Source organism: Meriones unguiculatus, chromosome 11, assembly GCF_030254825.1.
Source record: "Meriones unguiculatus strain TT.TT164.6M chromosome 11, Bangor_MerUng_6.1, whole genome shotgun sequence".
In the NCBI taxonomy this organism is placed as follows: domain Eukaryota; kingdom Metazoa; phylum Chordata; class Mammalia; order Rodentia; family Muridae; genus Meriones; species Meriones unguiculatus.
In genome coordinates, this window is record NC_083359.1 from 53,276,173 (window position 1) to 53,293,922 (window position 17,750).

Below are 17,750 nucleotides of genomic sequence, written 5' to 3' on the forward strand. Positions count from 1 at the left end.
GGGGTCTCTCTCTACATAACCCAGGAAAATATGGATTTAGGAAGAGCAGAAATGAATTAATCATTTTAAATTTGATTTTGTTATTTATTTGTAACTAAAACCTAAAATAAAAAGTGAATATAATTCATTGTGGTAGAAGACTTAATTAGTTAGTTAATTAGTTAGTTCTGGCTTATTGGAGGGGTTTCTGTGTAGCTTTGATAGACAGACACAAACACACATACACAGAGAACACAAGGAGTTTAAAAGCAACAAATCAAGTAATCCAATTAAAAAATGGGGTACAGAACTAAACAGAGAACTTTCTATAGAGGAATATTGAAGGGCAGAGGAACACTTAAAGAAATGCTCAATGTCCTTAGCCATCAGGGAGATGCAAATCAAAACAACCCTGAGATTTCACCTTACACTTGAGTAATTTCATACATGCAGGACATCTAACAAGTTCACTGATGTATCCAGTTACCATAAACAAATGTTTGGCGTGCATACTGAATTTTACTACCAAAGCAAACAAAAACAAACAAAGTTGTTTGTTTTCTGCAAAGATTCACCATGATTCACTGCTAGAAGAACCTAGGCAGAAGTAACAATACCATCGCTTGCACATATGATTGTTTCTGCAAGTGATTAAACAAGTGTTTGGAAAGTGCATTTATGTTTAGTTATACAATAGTACATTGACATATTCATAGATGTATGAAAACACCTTAAAGGAACATTAGGTATCTTCTTGGAGTTTATTGATTCTCGAAAAGACGCCATTTGGTTAACTGCTTTAACAAGCTTAGGCAGAAGTAAACGTTCTGTAGCCTTCACATAATGTTTGTACAACTCTCCTAATACTAGCAAGGTTATTGCTGTATAAACATTATTTAAACATATATTTGGAAAGTGCAATCACATATAGATATAAAAGTGTTCTCCATTTCTCTGCAAAGAAACCATGTGGTCATTGGCTGAGCAAATTTAGGAAGAGGTCAATTCTAGCCTATGCTTCCCTCTCTCCAGCCCTAGAGTTCATGTCCTTTCTCTCTCTGTTTCTCTCTCTCTGTGTGTGTATATGAGATACAGAGAGAGACAGAGGGAGACAGAAAAAGAGAGACAGAGAGCTGTATTTTTAAATTAAATTAAATGGACAATAAGGTAACAAGAAATGAACAACAACCAAGCTTTGGTTTTTCTTTTTCATTGTAATATATATGGCTGTCCTGCAACTTGCTCTGTAGACCAGCCTGGCCTTGAAACAAAAATAAGACCTGCTTCTGCCCTTTTTTTGGTTATTGTTGTTTTCCTGTCTTTTTTGTTTGTTTGGTTGGTTGGTTTATTCCCGCCCCCCCACCAAGCAGTCAAGCAAGAGCTTCTCTGTAGAGTCCTGGCTGTCCTGGAACTCACTCTGTAGACAAGGCTGGACTCAAATTCTGAGGTTGACTGGTCTCTGCCTCCCAAGTGTTGGAATTCTGGGTGTTTATTTGTTTGTTTCTTTGTTTTTTTGTGGAGTTAAGCGTTTCTCTGTGTAGTCCTGGAACTCACTCTGGAGATCAGGCTGGACCCTTTGTCTTCTTTTTCCTTTCCTGTCTTTATTTTATCTTTTTAAAGACTGGTAGTTAAACTTTTATGTTGTTTTCCTTTTCATGTAGAGAGAGTACTGTGTATATTAGGAGTGTTTCCTTAGAATTCTGCACATGCAAATTGGGTTTAAGTTCTGGTCTGGTACAAAGGCTAGGAAACAGGGAACAATAAAAGGCCTTGAAAAGTATGTCACATGGCTGCTTCCATATTGGTGAGATCAGGAGCCATGATGGCTGTTTAATTCATGGCGGCTTCATTTTGGAGGTCAACCACCAAGTCCTAGGCCAAACAGTGACTTGAACATTTTGAACTGTGATTCGAACACCCATACACAGAGTGGGGAGGGGAGCAGAGAAAGAAAGACACACATCACACACAGAGATCCTCTGTCTCTCTCTCTTACACACACAACACACATACACACACAGGGAAGAGAGAGAGAAAGAATAAATATAGAATAAATATAGAATAAAGAATATAAAATCAGAAGAAGAGGTCAAACGGAAGATGGCGGCGCCAGAACACTGTCTGAGGAACAGGACAGCAGGGTTGGCATAGTGACCAGGAGACTGAACCCAGGGACCTAAAACACCAGCATTCGTGATTGCCAGGTGAGAGGAAAGCCTACGGTGTGGAAATTAATTGGGACCGACCTCAGGTCACCCAGCCAATAACTGGTAAAGGTCCTGGGGACCACGGGCACACCTGCCGCCCGAGATCGGTGCACACAGACTCCCTCGGTGTCCCCAGCCGCCATCCAGGACCGGGACACACAGCCTCTGGCCCAGAGTGAGGTGCCAAGCCTCCAACCCAGAGCAGAGCCCTTAGTTGCCAGCACAGAGAGGCGTGCACAGCCTCTGGCGCAGAAGGGGACACACACTGCCAGCCCAGACGCCCGCAAAGCGGCGCCTGCAGCTGCCATTCCAGACCCAGGTGCACAGCGTCCCGACCAGTGCGGCGCCCGCAGCCGGCATCCCAGACAGGGACAAACAGCTTCCCGCCCAGAGTGAGGCGCCCAGCCTCCAGACCAGAGAGAAGCCCTCAGTTGCCAGCCTAGAGAGGCGTGCACAGCCTCCAGACCAGAGCAGCGCTCCCAGGCGCCAACTCAACCTAGGCACACATTCTCCAAGCCCAGAGTGGAGCACTCAGCCCCTGGCCCAGAGACTTGCTGGGTGCTCTTCTCACCTTCCCGAACAGAACTGTGTGACCCAGGATACCAGACTGAGGCTCCCTGTTGGGAGAAAACCCCACAGCTAGGGAATCAGCAGGATCTTCAAGAGGGCTGTACCTGGAAAACAGTGTAACAACAATAGCTCACTAAATTCAGAACAAGAAACCCAGCAGCGGAGCAGCTGTCTTGAGAACTTCTACAGGTGAGAGGAGAGCCCCCCCTGACTAACAAAGACCACAGCTACTACTCAGGTTTATACACCTGAGGTGAGCCATGGAAATTCCTGAGAAACACTGGCCATATAGTGACCATACCCAAAAAGCAGAGTAGGCCTCCTTCAGGAAAAATCATCTTCCAGCCAAGGGAATTCTCCCTACCTCAGGACTCCAGGAAGCACAGAAGCTAACAGCCAACACCTAAAACAGCCCAATGGGTAGAGGTCAGCGTAAAAGTTCAACCAACAAAAGACAGAGCAATATGGCATCTCCAGAACCCAGCCATCCAGGGACGAGCAGCTCTGGACAACCCAGCATAATAGAAAATCAAGAAGATAACCTTACATCTATGCTGATGAAGAGGATAATAGAGGAAACAAATAAAATACGTAAAGAATTAGAGGAAGATAAAACCAAACAGATCATGGCTATCCATAAAGAATTGGAGGAAGTTAAAGACAAGCAAATTATGGCCATCTGTGAAGAAATAAGGGAAGATGCAGCCAAACAGTTTGCGGCCTTCAGAGAAGAAATAATTAAATCACTGAAAGAAATAAAAGAAACAGAGTTGAAGAAACTAAAAGAAAAACAGGAAAATACAATCAGACAGGTGAAGGAAGTAAACAAAACAACTCAAGATCTGAAGGTAGAACTGGAAAAATTAAAGAAAACACAAATGGAGGAAATAATGAAGAGGAAGAATTTAGGAAAGAAAACAGGAACTACAGAGGTAAGCATAACCAACAGACTACAAGAGATGGAAGAAAGAATCTCAGGTGTAGAAGATACAATGGAAGAAATTGATGTATCTGTCAAAGAAAATGTTAAATCCAAAAAATCCTGACACAAACCATCCAAGAAATCCAAGACAATATGAAAAGACAAAACCTAAGAATAATAGGAATAGAGGAAAAAGAAGATTCCCTCCTCCAAGGCCCAGAAAATATTTTCAACAAAATCATTGAAGAAAATTTCCCCAACTTAAAGGAGAGGCCAATAAGAATACAAGAGGCCTATAGAACACCCAATAAATTAGACCAGAAAAGAAAATCCTCCCGCCACATAATAATCAAAACTGTAAGTATACAGAACAAAGAAAAAATACTAAAAGCTGCAAGAGAAAAAGGCCAAGTAACATATAATGGCAAACCCATTAGAATCACACCTGAATTTTCAACAGAGACTATGAAGGGCCTGGAAGGATATCATGTAGACCCTAAGAGAACATAGATGTCAGCCCAGGCTACTATACCCTGCAAAACTCTCAGTCCTCATAGACGGAGAAAACAAGATATTCAATGACAAAAACAAATTTCAACAATACCTACACAAAAATCCAGCATTACAGAAGACACTGGAAGGGAAAATACAACCCAAGGAAATTATCTACTTTCAAGAAAACACAGGAAATAGTTAACCTTACGACAGTAAAACAAAAAGCAACCAAGCACACAACATTGTGGCCACAGCCAACTTCAAAATCAAAGGATCTAACAGCCACTGGTCATTAATCTCTCTCAACATCAATGGACTCAACTCTCCAATAAAAAGACACAGACTAACAGAATGGATACGTAAACAAAACCCAGCAATCTGTTTCATACAAGAAACACAACCTAAGGCACAAAGATAGACACTACCTGAGGGTAAAGGGTTGGAAGACGACTTTCCAAGCAAATGGATGCAAGAAGCAAGCAGGAGTAGCCATTCTAATATCTGATAAAATAGACTTTCAACCAAAATTAATCAAAAGAGATGGGGAAGGACACTTCATACTCATCAAGGGAAAATTCCACCAGGAAGACATCACAATCCTGAACATCTATGCCCCAAATACAAGAGCACCCACGTTTGTAAAAGAAACATAGATAAAACTTAAACCACATATAGATCCCCACACATTAATAGTGGGAGACTTCAACACCCCACTCTCAACAAAGGACAGGTCAACAAAACAGAAATTAAACAAAGAAACAATGTCTCTAACAGAGGTAATGAATCAAATGGACATAACAGACATTTACAGAACCTTACACCCAAACACAAAAGAATTTACCTTCTTCTCAGCACCTCATGGAACCTTCTCCAAAATAGAACATATAGTTGGTCACAAAGCAAGCCTCAACAGATACAAGAAGATTGAAATAATCCCTTGTGAATGTAAACTGGTACAACCACTTTGGAAGTCAATCTGGTGCTTTCTCAGACAATTAGGAATAGTGCTTCCTCAAGACCCAGCTATACCACTGCTAGGCATATACCCAAAATTTGCTCAAGTACACAATAAGGACATTTGCTCAACCATGTTTGTAGCAGCTTTATTTGTAATAGCCAGAACCTGGAAACAACCCAGATGTCCATCAACAGAGGAATGGATACAGAAATTGTGGTATTGTTACACAATGGAATACTACTCAGCAATCAAAAAGGAGGAAATCATGAAATTTGCAGGCAAATGATGGGATCTAGAAAAGATCATTCTGAGTGAAGTATCCCAGAAGGAGAAAGACAAACATGGAATATGCTCACTTATATAGACCTAAAAGATAGGATAAACATAATGAAATCTATACACCTAAAGAAGATAATCAAGAAACCAGACACGGGGTATGATGATCTATCCTCATTTAGAAAGACAAATGGGATATGCATTGAACTTATGACAGGAGTCTACCGCAGAAAGCATCTGAAAGTCTCTACCTAGCAGTGCTCCAAAGTAGATACTAAGACTCATAACCAAACCTTCGGCAGAGTGCAGGGAAACATATGAAAGAAGGGAAGTTTGATGTGGAAAGGATAGGAGTTCCACAAGAACCAAACATATCTGGACACAGGGTCTTTTCTGAGATAGACATTCAACCAAAGACCATGAGAGGATAAAACCTAGAACCTCTGCTCAGATGTGACCCCTGATAGCTCAGTAATCAATTGGTTTCCCATAGTAAGGGGAACAAGGACTATTTCTAACAGGAACTCAATGACTGGCTCTTTGACCTCCCCACCTCCCAAGGGAGGAGCAGTACTGTTAGGCCACAGAGGAGGACTTTGCAGCCAGTCCTGAAAATACCTGACCAAAGGGAGTCATAAAAAAGGGGAGGAGGTCCTCCCCTATCAGTGGACTTTGAAAGGGGCAGGGAGGAGATGAGGGAGGGAGGGTGGAATTGGGAAGGGAATGAGGGATACACCTGGGATACAGAATTAACAAAATGTAACTAATGAGAAAAATAAACTTAAAAAAAGAAAGATGCACAAGAAAAAAAAAAGAAAGAAAGAAATAATCCCTTGTATCCTGTCTGATCACCATGGAATAAAGCTGGACCTCAACAACAACAGAAATAGCAAAAAGCCTACACACAAATGGAAATTGAACAACTTGTTACTAAATGACAGCTGGGTCAGGGAAGAAATAAAGAAAGAAATTAAAATCTTTCTAGAAATCAATGAAAATGAAGGCACAACATACCCAAACTTGTGGGACACAATGAAAGCAGTGCTAAGAAGAAAGTTCATAGCACTAAGTGCCTTCAAGAAGAAATTCAAGACAGCTCATTCAAGCAACTTAATGGCTCACTTAAAAACCCTAGAAAAAGAAGAAGCAGACACACCAAGAAGGAGTAGATGGCTGGAAATAATCAAACTCAGGGCTGAAATCAATCAATTAGAAACAAATAAAACAATTCAAAGAATCAATGAAACCAAGAGCTGGTTCTTTGAGAAAATCAACAAGATCGACAAACCCTTAGCCAAGCTAACTAAAAGGCAGCGAGACACCACCCAAATCAACAAAATCAGAAATGAAAAGGGAGACATAACTACAGACACTGAGGAAATCCAAACAATCATTACGACTTACTTCAAAAGTCTATATGCCACAAAATTTGAAAATCTAAATGAAATGGACAAGTTTCTTGATCGATTTGACTTACCAAAGTTGAATCAGGACCAGGTAAATCAATTAAATAGTCCTATATCCCCCAAGGAAGTAGAAGTGTTCATCAAAAGTCTCCCATCCAAAAAAAGCCCAGGACCAGATGGTTTCAGTGTAGAATTCTACCAGACCTTCAAAGAAGAGCTAACACCAATTCTCTTCAAACTATTCCACAAAATTGAAACAGAAGGAACCTTACCAAACTCATTCTATGAAGCCACAGTAACCTGGGTACCTAAACCTCACAAAGACCCAACAAAGAAAGAGAATTTCAGGCCAATCTCCCTTATGAACATTGATGCAAAAATACTCAACAAAATACTTGCAAACCGAATCCAAGAACACATCAAAGATATTATCCACCATGACCAAGTAGGCTTCATCCCAGATATGCAGGGGTGGTTCAGTATACAGAAATCCATCAATGTGATCCACCATATTAACAAACTGAAAGAAAAAAACCACATGATAATCTCCCTAGATGCTGAAAAAGCCTTTGACAAAATCCAACATCCATTCATGTTTAAAGTATTGGAGAGATCAGGGATACAAGGCACATATCTAAACATAGTAAAGGTGATACACAGCAAGCCTATAGCCAACATCAAACTGAACAGAGAGAAACTTAAAGCAATCCCACTGAAATCAGAGACAAGACAAGGCTGCCCATTCTCTCCATATCTCTTCAACATAGTGCTGGAAGTCCTTGCTAGAGCAATAAGACAGTTGAAGGAGATCAAGGGGATACAAATTGGAAAGGAAGAAGTCAAAGTATCACTATTTGCAGATGATATGATAGTATACATGAGTGACCCCCAAAAACTCTACCAGGGAACTCCTACAGCTGATTAACACCTTCAGCAAAGTGGTCGGATACAAAATTAACTAAAACAAAACAAAAATAAATCAGTAGCACACCTGTATACAAAAGACAAAAGGGCTGAGAAAGAAATTAGGGAAACAACACCATTCACAATAGCCACAAATGATATAAAGTACCTTGGTGTAACCCTAACCAAGCAAGTCAAAGAATTGTATGAAAAAAATTTCAAGTCTCTGAAGAAAGAATTAGAAGATATGAGAAGATGGAAAGATCTCCCATGCTCATGGCGTGGCAGGATTAACATAGTAAAAATGGCCATCTTACCAAAAGCAATCTACAGATTCAATGCAATTCCCATCAAATTACAAACACAATTCTTTACAGACCTTGAAAGAAAAATTCTCAACTTCGTATGGAATAACAAGAAACCCAGAATTGCTAAAACAATCCTCTACAATAAAAGATCTTCTCAGCTTTTTGGGTATAGTCCCTGGATGGCTGGTGTTTTTTTCAGGAGTTGCTCGCCTCAGGGATATAGACCTGAGTAGTAACTGTGGTCTTTGTTAGTCGAGAGGGTTCTCCTCTCACCCAGGGAAGTCCTGAGGGTAGCTGCCCTGTTTCTGGGTTTCTTGTTGTAAATTTAATGATCAGCTGCTGTGACCCACTTGGACATCAGGCACGCAGCAACTGTTTGTGCCTGTGTCTGGAGCACAGCTGAGTGCTGGCGCCTCGGCCCCACTGGTCTGCTAGACTTTTTCTAGGGAAGGATTGGGTGATTTAAGTCAGTACAGTCCCCTTCCTTCCCTGTGGATTCTCTGGAGTCATGGACTCCCAGTGTCTTTTTTTGCCCTGGTTTACACTGCTCAGTGTCTGCCAGCTGTGCCTGGAGCACAGATGAGTGATGGCGGCTCAGTCTCCGCCAGCTGTCTGGTGTGCAGAAACTGCCTGTGTCTGCCTTTGCGGCCTTTGGGAACCTGGGTGCCTCCCTAAGCTGGGTAATTTTCCGGGGAGCTTTTCAGGCTGGGGGTGTCAGCTGAGTGCTCTGAGATCAGACCAGCCGTTTCCCTCCCTGGGTGTTTGCACCGGACAGTGAAACTCATTCACTGGTGCCCTGGTGCCCACAGTTCTATCTCAGGCGGCGAATCAGGCGTGCAGGCAGGCAGAGCTCTGTGGTGCCAGAGCCTGGGTCCCCAGCTCTGGCTCCGGGATGGGTCTGGGGTGCCCGTGGAACCCGAGTCTTTTCCAGGAGATGTCTGGGTGACCTAAGGTCGGTCCCAATTGTTTCCTGTACCCTGGGGTTATCTCTCGACTGAAAATTCCAGTCTCTGATAGTGTGGTGCGCACGGTTCAGTCTGGGACCGTGACCAGAGACACTGGCTTGTGACTCTGGGCTGGGGCTGGGGCTGGCGGCCGGCAGCCAAGTGTCTGGTGGAACTGGGATCTCTTCCGCGGTTTCGCCGGGTGAGTTAAAAGCTGATTGAATCCCCCACCGCGGGGTATCCTCTCACCTGGGAAACACAATGACTGTGTTTTATGGCCGCAAGTTCTGATTCCTGGTCACTGTGCTGATCCTGCTGGTGCTGCTCAGAATGAGAGTCCCAGCGCCGCCATATTGCCCCTCTAGCTCTTTCTTTCTTTTCTTTTCTTTCTTTCTTTTCTTTCTTTCTTTCTTTCTTTCTTTCTTTCTTTCTTTCTTTCTTCTTCCTTCCTTTCTTTCCTGTGTAGTATGTGTAGTATGTCTCTCCTTTGTTTTACAGAAGCTTCTTAGTTTCATGAGGTCCCATTTATTGATTGTTGATCTTAGAACCTGTGCTGTTGGTATTCTGTTCAGGAAATTGTCTACTATGCCAATGAGTTCAAGGCTCTGCCCCACTTTCCCTTCTAACAGATTTAGTGTGTCTGTTTTTATGTTGAGGTCTTTGATCCATTTGGACTTTAGTTTTGTGCAGGATGATATGTATGGATCTAGTTGCATTTTTCTACATGTAGACATCCAGTTAGACCAGCACCATTTGTTGAAGATGCTATCTTTTTTCCATTGTGTGGTTTTCATGTCTTTGTCAAAAATCAAGTATCTGAAGATGTATGGGTTTATTTCAGGGTCTTCTATTCCATTCCATTGATCCATCATTCTGTTTCTATGCCAGTACCATGCAGTTTTTATTACTGTTGCTCTGTAGTACAGATTGAGATCCAGGATGTTTACTTCTGCCTAAGCTTGTTAAAGCAGTTAACCAAATGATGTCTTTGTGAGAAACAAAAAACTCCAAGATACCTAATGTTTCTTTAAGGTGTTTTCATACACCTATGAACATGTCAGTGCAATATTATATAACTAAACATGAATGCACTTCCCAGACATTTGTTTACTCATAGAAACAATCATATGGGCAAGCATATGGAATATGGTGGTAGTGTTACTTTTGCCTATGGTTTTCTAGCAATGAATCACATTGAATCTTTGCAGAAAGCAAAGATCACCTTTGTACCAAAACTTAGTATGCACACAAAACATTTGTTTATGGTGACTGGATAAATCAGTGAACTTGTTAGATGTCTTGCATGTATGAAACCACTCCTGTGCGAAAACAGAGTGAATGCAGTCCATTTCATTTGGTTTGTGTTAGAATTACAATGAGGTTTAGGGTTAGGGTTAGCAATAGGTTAGGGTTAGGGTTAGGTTTAGGTTTAGGGTTGGGGTTGGGATTAGGGTTAGGATCAGAGTTAGGGTTAGGGATAGGGATAGGGTTAGAGTTAGGGTTGGAGTTAGGGATATGGTTAAGGTTAGGGTTAGGTTTAGGGTTGGGGTTGGGGATAGGGTTAGGTTAGTGTTAGGGTTAGAGTAAGGGTTAGTGATACGGTTAGGGTTAGGGTTAACATGAGGTTTAGGGTTAGGGTTAGGGTTGTGGTTAGGGTTAGAGTTAATGTTAGGGTTCAGTTTATGGATAAGGTTAGGATTAGGGTTAGTATTAGTTTTAGGGTTAGAGTTGGGGATACAGTTAGGGTTAGGGTTAACATTAGTGTTGGGTTTTGGTTAGGATTAGGGTTATCATTAGCCTTACATTTAGAGTTAGGATAAGGTTTATTGTTAGGCTAAGTTTTAGGGTTATAGTTAGGGGAAGTCATATGGTTATGGTTAAGGTGAGGGTTAGGTTTAGGGTAATGGTTACTGTTAGGTTTAGGGTTATGATTCATGTTCATATTTTGTTGCCTAAGTGTTTCAAAGCAATTCAACACATCATGGCTTAGCACAAACAAATAGTTCATTTATAACAATAGTTAGTTAGTTAGTTAGTTAGTTAGCTAGCTAGTTAGTTAGTTCTGGCTTATTGGAGAGGGTTTTTCTGTGTAGCATTGATAGACAGACACAAACACACAGAGAAAGAGTGAGACACAAAGACAGACAGACAGATGACAGAGGAAAAAAGAAACAAAGAAACAAAGAAAGGCATACAGAGGCACATTAGCAGGCACACACACACACACACACACAGTCAATTACTCAGAAAGATGACATGATGGAAAGGAAAGAGAATAACTCTTGGGTTAACATTTCATCTTTTAGAAAAGATTGCTGATATAAAATATGAAGATCTGTTACATATCCTTCCACAATCTTGATTTCTTTTTTTTTTTTCAGCAGCACACTAGTGAAATGTTCTTACAAACTGTGGTTGACTCTGACCCTCTGCTTATTAGACATGCCCTCAGTGTGTTGTCTCTGTCATTCATGATCACTGAACTTTCTTAGAACTCAGTGAGTTGCAAAAATACTCATCTGTATGTGGAAGTAACAGGTCACTGCTTTCTGACTTCTTTAATGTTTTTGTGGTTGCATTGGTGTGAGAGCAGGCACCTGGATGCTTGTATGTAAGATAGAGCATGCGTGTGATAAAGGCAGGATGTGTAGGTGGCTTCCCAACTATGTGTGGGTGTGGGTGTAGCAAAGGCAGCTCCATGTTATTCACTTCTCATTATTCATTTATTTTATTTATGTACTTACTTACTTACTTAGGTTTTATTTATTTGACACAAAGTTCCTCAAGAAAGGGTACCATTTTCAAAACAGAGTTAAAATTCATAAATCTGTCTGCCTCTGCCATCAGGGTGTTGGGATTATTGAGTGCACCACCACACCCAGCTTGGCTTCCTTTTATTTCTTAATTCTAGGAAGGCTTTTTTATTTCTTCTTCTGGTTTTATATTCTTTATTCTATATTTATTCTTTTTCATATATTGTGTTTAATTTTCAAAATCTCTCTCTCTCTCTCTCTCTCTCTCTCTCTCTCTCTCTCTCTCTGTCTTCCTGACACTCTGAGGTGAGTAGTTTTCTTCGTGGTGTTTCAGCCTTGTCAAGGCCTAAAAGTAATGGAACCAACTGAACACTGACCTAACCTTCTGAGAAAAAAATTCTCCATCTCTCCCCTAAATTGTTTCCCTCAGGTATTTTGTCAGGGTGAACAAAACTGAACTAACATACCCAAAGAGAAGGCTCCTCAGATACAAAGGCTAGGATAGCTACAGGCATATTGGATCATAAGGAAATCCAATCTGTGGGTACAAAGCTCCAGAGACTACAGCTTCTTGGGGCTTCAAGATCAGATGGAATCAAAGTTTTCAAGGTGTACCTGGGGGAGCCCTGGGATCTCCAAATCAGAGAATGGACAAACCCAAAGCATCCCCATAGGAGTTCCATGATACCTGCTGTCTTCTTACAGATCCTCCAAAAGCACAGTTGAGTTTTCAGAGGCTCTACTCAGTGGTTCTCAGAAGGTGAATGCTGGAGCAGATCTAAGAACTCAGTGTTAAGTATCAATAGTAAAACTGTCAAGAGTAGCAGCTAAGAATTTTTAATAAAAATTTCATCTTTTGTAAAAGTTATTTTTCATAAAACATGTTATGATATAATGTTTTCATGCTATTTTTAAAGTAGACTAAATAATTAAATATCTGTGTTTATATTGAATACACACAATACAAGTAGGTACATGTAGCCTACAAAACAATAGCTCTTTGGGTTTCTTGGTGATTTTTAAAAGTGCACAGGAGTTCAGAGACCCAAGAGTTTTTGAACCACTGATTTAAAAATTCATGGCATTTCTTCACATTTTTGCCAAATGTGAGGTCCTTTGAAGACATTTTGGGAGGCAGAAGACAAAAGGAAATAGAACAGTGTCCCCTGACAATGCCTCATGTCTAGGACAGTCATCTCCTGTGGGTACTCTTAACAGGGTGCTTGCCTGGCACTGTGGCAGCTGTACAGACAGGCTCTGCCTCAGGGAGGGAGGGCAGAGTACCATAAGGAGAAATAAGGCCCTGAGGTGGAGAAGCCTAGAGAGGGAACCTGAGTCATTTGCTATCCCAAGCTGTTCAATATTGCATGCTTGGATTGAGGGTCCGGCTCCAGAGTTCTTCCTGGCTAGCTGCTAGTACCTGAAATAACAATGGGAGCATTTTATCTGTGATAATTAATCTTGATTGTCAACTTGACTAGCTTGAGAAGCACGAAGGGGATTGGCAAAACATACCTCAGAGTATGTCTGTGAGAACATTTCCAGAGAAAACTAAGGGGGGAATCCCTGCCATGAAGGTAACTGGCCTCTCATTAGCTGGGAGCCTGCCTGGAATCAGAGGAGAAAGCCTAGGAGTGCAGACATTCTCTCTCTGCTTCCTGGTTGCCATGATTTGGGCAACTCTGGCCCACAATGCCCTCCCTGCTATGATGAACGAAAACCTCTGGAACCATGAGCCCAAAAACAAAAAAAGAAAGAAAAGAAAAAAAAATCCATCTTCTCATAAGTTGTTTTTGTTGGGCATTTGGTCACAGAGATTTAAAAAAAATCAATGAAAAGAATTTTAGTCAAAAACAAAATTCCATTTAAATAATGTCAAGAATCATTTAAACACACTAAAGGGTAAATAACATTTGGAAGCTAGATTAAAGGTCTACAGCAGAAATAAAGAGCAAGAAAACAAAAAAATTGCTCAAAACTGGACCATGAGACCTGAGCAGAGGAGTAACTCCATCTTTGATGGCTGAGTGCAACCAGTAAAGTAATTTAAAAAATATAATTCTAAAATCAAAGAAAATGTCTAGTATGGCCAAATTGAGACAGACAACAACATGAGTAAGAGGAAGTGGATCTGACACCTACAAATATCCCATACTCACTCCAGCTCCAGCCTCCTAATGAACATCTTCATCGGGTCTTAGCAGATATGTAGAGGATGAAAAGTTAGTGCTAAAAAGATATGCTGTAAAGGAAGGACAATTGGATCAGAGAGGAGCAATCAGCCATCTCTTTTCAACAGGGTTTGATACAAAGCCCAGGCTGGCCTTGAACTTGCAATCTTCCTTCTTCTGTCTTCCAAGTGCTGGGGCAGTTGATTCCAACCAGGATGACAAGAGAAGGAAGCTACCTCTGTTCAGAAGCACAAATCTGACTTTGTGGGTTCCAGGTAAAAGGGTGCCTGGCACACAGGCATGCAAATGAGCCATATAGTCCTTCCTCCTTTAGTGAGCATCTGAAATCACTGGTAAGAGACAGGCCTCAGGGTGTCACCTAGCATGATAAGAAAGAAAGGGACAGAGCCTGGGAAGACAGTGTGACAAGGAAAATTCATGAAGTAGATTTCAAGAGTCCTGGGTGTCTAGGATCTTGTCAGGTATGACTCATCTACCCAGTAGCTAGGTCAATGCCTGGGACATAGTAGGTACTCCATAAATGCTTGATGAGTGAATGAAGGATAGGACACTGTCCCTTTCTTTCTTCAGGCTGGCTGCAGAAGTGCTGCTATCCCCAAGCAGCACAAAATTCCACTAGTGACTGTGTGAAACCAGCATCTGGCCACAGCTGGCTCAAAAGAAATAGATCTTGTATTATGGAAATAATGTCCTCTATTGACTCTACATATCCTTTATTTGATTATTTATTTAATTTTTATAGTCTTATGTACAACAGGCTAGCCTGAAGCCAGTATGTAGCTGAGGCTGGCCTTGAATTCCAACTTACATGTGGGGCTTGCAGACATGCACCACCATGCCCAGATTCCTTTAGCTGACTTTAAAGCCTGTTTCTTGTCTATTTTAGAAAGTAGGCACACTTCCTGTAAGTGCCAAAAAAACTATATGCCCATTTCACAGCCCTGTTTGTTCCTTTGAATTGGAAAGGCCCTGTGTGGCATCTAGAAGTGGTTAGAAGGATCAGGCAAGGTTATCTCCATTTGCAGCAGAGGTGGCCAAGAGATAAGAGTTGCCTAAGGTTGCAGTTAGCAAACAACAAAACTGGTACTTCCACACAGATCTCTATCTCAGAGCCTCACTATCCACTTACCACTAGAAAACAAGAAAACTGAATTCCTGACTTTTTGTTTGTTTGTTTGTTTATCTGGTAATTTCAAAGGTAAGTGGTTTATAATCTTATAACAAAATTTTCTGGTAAATGACAACAGGATGCTTTATTTAACAACAACCCATTTATTATGATACTATTCTGACAGGTGAAAATTAACATTTTCTAAGAAGGCTGACAAATGTTTTGTAAATGGAAGCAGAGTGTGTTTGCTAACAACCCATCCTTGTTTCCAACAGAAGAGCTTTGCCAAGCATTTTGAAGGTTTAGTTTAGTTTGGTTGTTTGCTTGCTTGCTTTTTTGAGACCTGGTCTCACTATGTAAGTCAAGCTAGCCTTGAACTTCCTTCAGTCCTCTTACCTAGAGCTAGGATTACAGGCATATACCTTCCTCTTTTTATTTTTTTATCCGCTACTAGTATTTGTATACTGATGAAATTTAAAGTTTTGCATTCTAAGTAATTTTGTTTAAATGGTGCCTTTCAGTTCCCAATTTAACTATGTCTGTAAAATTTTTATTATAACACAACTCATTTTTACTGTAATTAATGTTGATGAACCATTATACACCTGCATTTTATTTTATAATTGGGGTGCATTTGTATATGAACTGATAATTGCATCACAGCTGTTATTAATGTATTGCTAAAAAATTTCTTCAGGACAAAAATAACTGCTGATCCAGGTGTGGACCTACATGTATACCTTTGATCTTAGCATTATGAAGGCAGAGTCAGGTGTTCTCTGTGAGTTCAAGGCCAGCCTGGTCTACATATCAAGTTCCAGTATATTCAGAACACATAGTGAGGCACTATCTTAAAAACAAACGAACACAGTGCTCCGCGCGTGGCGGGCATGATAACAAACCTCAGGAGTTCCCACGCGGGGAGTGCCTCGTGGTGCGTGTGACGACGGCTCTTCACGGGCGGCGCCGGTCCATCGCATAGTCGGCCCGACCGATGGCGCTGCTCTGGGGAATGTGGGGCTCACTAAGGGCGCTCGGGCGCTCCGCTCGGGAGCCGAGATGTGCGCGGGCTGCGGGATCAACTTGCGCTCGCCTCTCAGCCTTGTTTGTATATCTAAAAGTTTTTCATCCAACATCGGTAATTATCCAAAGAAACCTATGAGTTCATACCTTCGGTTTTCTACGGAACAGCTACCCAGATTTAAAGCTCAATACCCAGATATAAGACTTGTAGACTTAGTTAGAAAAATTGCAGCCGTGTGGAGGGACCTACCAGAAGAAGAAAGAAAGGTATATGAAACAGATTTTAAGGCAGAGTGGGAAAAGTACAAAGAAGCTGTGACCAGGTTTAAAGCACAGCTATCACCAAGTCAGTTGAAGCTGTTGGAGAAAGATCTCAAGCAAAAACGTTTGAGAAGGAAAGCGATACTAAGGAAGAAGGAATTAACTATACTTGGAAAACCAAAAAGACCTCGATCAGCATACAACATTTATGTAGCTGAAAGCTTCCCAGAGTCTAAAGAGAAAACAGTTCAGGCAAAAATGAAGAGTATAAATCAGACTTGGAAAAATATGTCTAATGAAGAAAAGCAGTCATATTTTCAGCTTGCTAAAGATGGTAAAATTCATTATAATAATGAAATGAAGTCTTGGGAAGACCAAATGGCTGAAGTTGGACGAAGTGATCTCATCCGTCAAAGTGTGAAACGAACAGGAAATAACACGGAGAATTAAGAGAGAAGATGGGGCTGTCTTCGTGATTAGGCATAAGAAACTGACAAGGCCTCAACACCTTAAGTTGTCAGATTAGCAAGGATAAAGGGGGTTAACATTTGATAGTCAGCTCCTTATTTTGTATCCCATGGACTTCAGCCTGTTGAGCACATTTCTGTTAGCATTTCAAGCCCTGACAGAGGAAGATCATGCCGCACTCTGCCTTTTGTGTAAAGACCGGAGTTGAGACTGTCCCTGCATCTAAATGTAGTGGTGACTCATTGCGTGTGATGGAGGTAGATAAGACTGTGAAGTGACTTACACTGGTGACAGTTGCCTGTGGTTCTCTGAAATTTTCACACTGATGACACATTACATGTGAGTGTGCCCCCTTGTGTCCTAGGGTCAGAGCTGCTTTCACAGGTGTGACAGAGCTATGAAGTAACTGCATTTTCAAAGAAGATTCTAGTCTTAATAGATGAAGTGATTTCTAGGCGTAAATCATGTATAGATTTGATGTTTGTGTATATATAAGTGATTGTTGATGTCATGATAGCATTTTTTAAATAGGAACAAAGATATTTACAAATCTTATCTTTTTCTTTTTCCTAAACTAAAAACTAAGAAATTATGTACCAAGTCTATGCATATTGTTTTCATTGCATAGAATAAAAACTAATTTTCCAAACGTGTTTCTGAATTATGTATTTTAAGATGAACTTCTTGGTTAATAAATTTTTTTTAAGTAGAAAAAAAAACAAACGAACAAACAAAAAACCCCTCCTGGCAAAATTACATAGCTGATTATTTACTCTAGAGGGAACTGGAGGGATGGCTCAGCAATTAAGAACACTGGCTGCTCTTTTAGAGAACCTGAGTTGAATTCCCAGAACCCATATAGCAGCTCTGACTATCTGTAACTCCAGTTCCCAGGGGATTCAAGACCCTCTTCTGGCTTCCCTTAACACCAGGCACACACATTGTACACAGACACACATGAGGCAAGACACCAA

The 17,750-nt window shown here is 41.0% G+C and overlaps 1 protein-coding gene across 1 annotated transcript; it reads left to right on the plus strand.

The window, feature by feature from the left end:
* Nucleotides 1-15,906: 15,906 nt before the first annotated feature.
* Nucleotides 15,907-17,429, plus strand: LOC110541650 (transcription factor A, mitochondrial-like). Its single transcript, XM_060364248.1, is given in 2 exon segments — nt 15,907-16,063; nt 16,066-17,429. Coding segments are annotated over 2 exon segments (738 nt in total). The 5' UTR covers nt 15,907-16,018; the 3' UTR covers nt 16,759-17,429.
* Nucleotides 17,430-17,750: the final 321 nt, after the last annotated feature.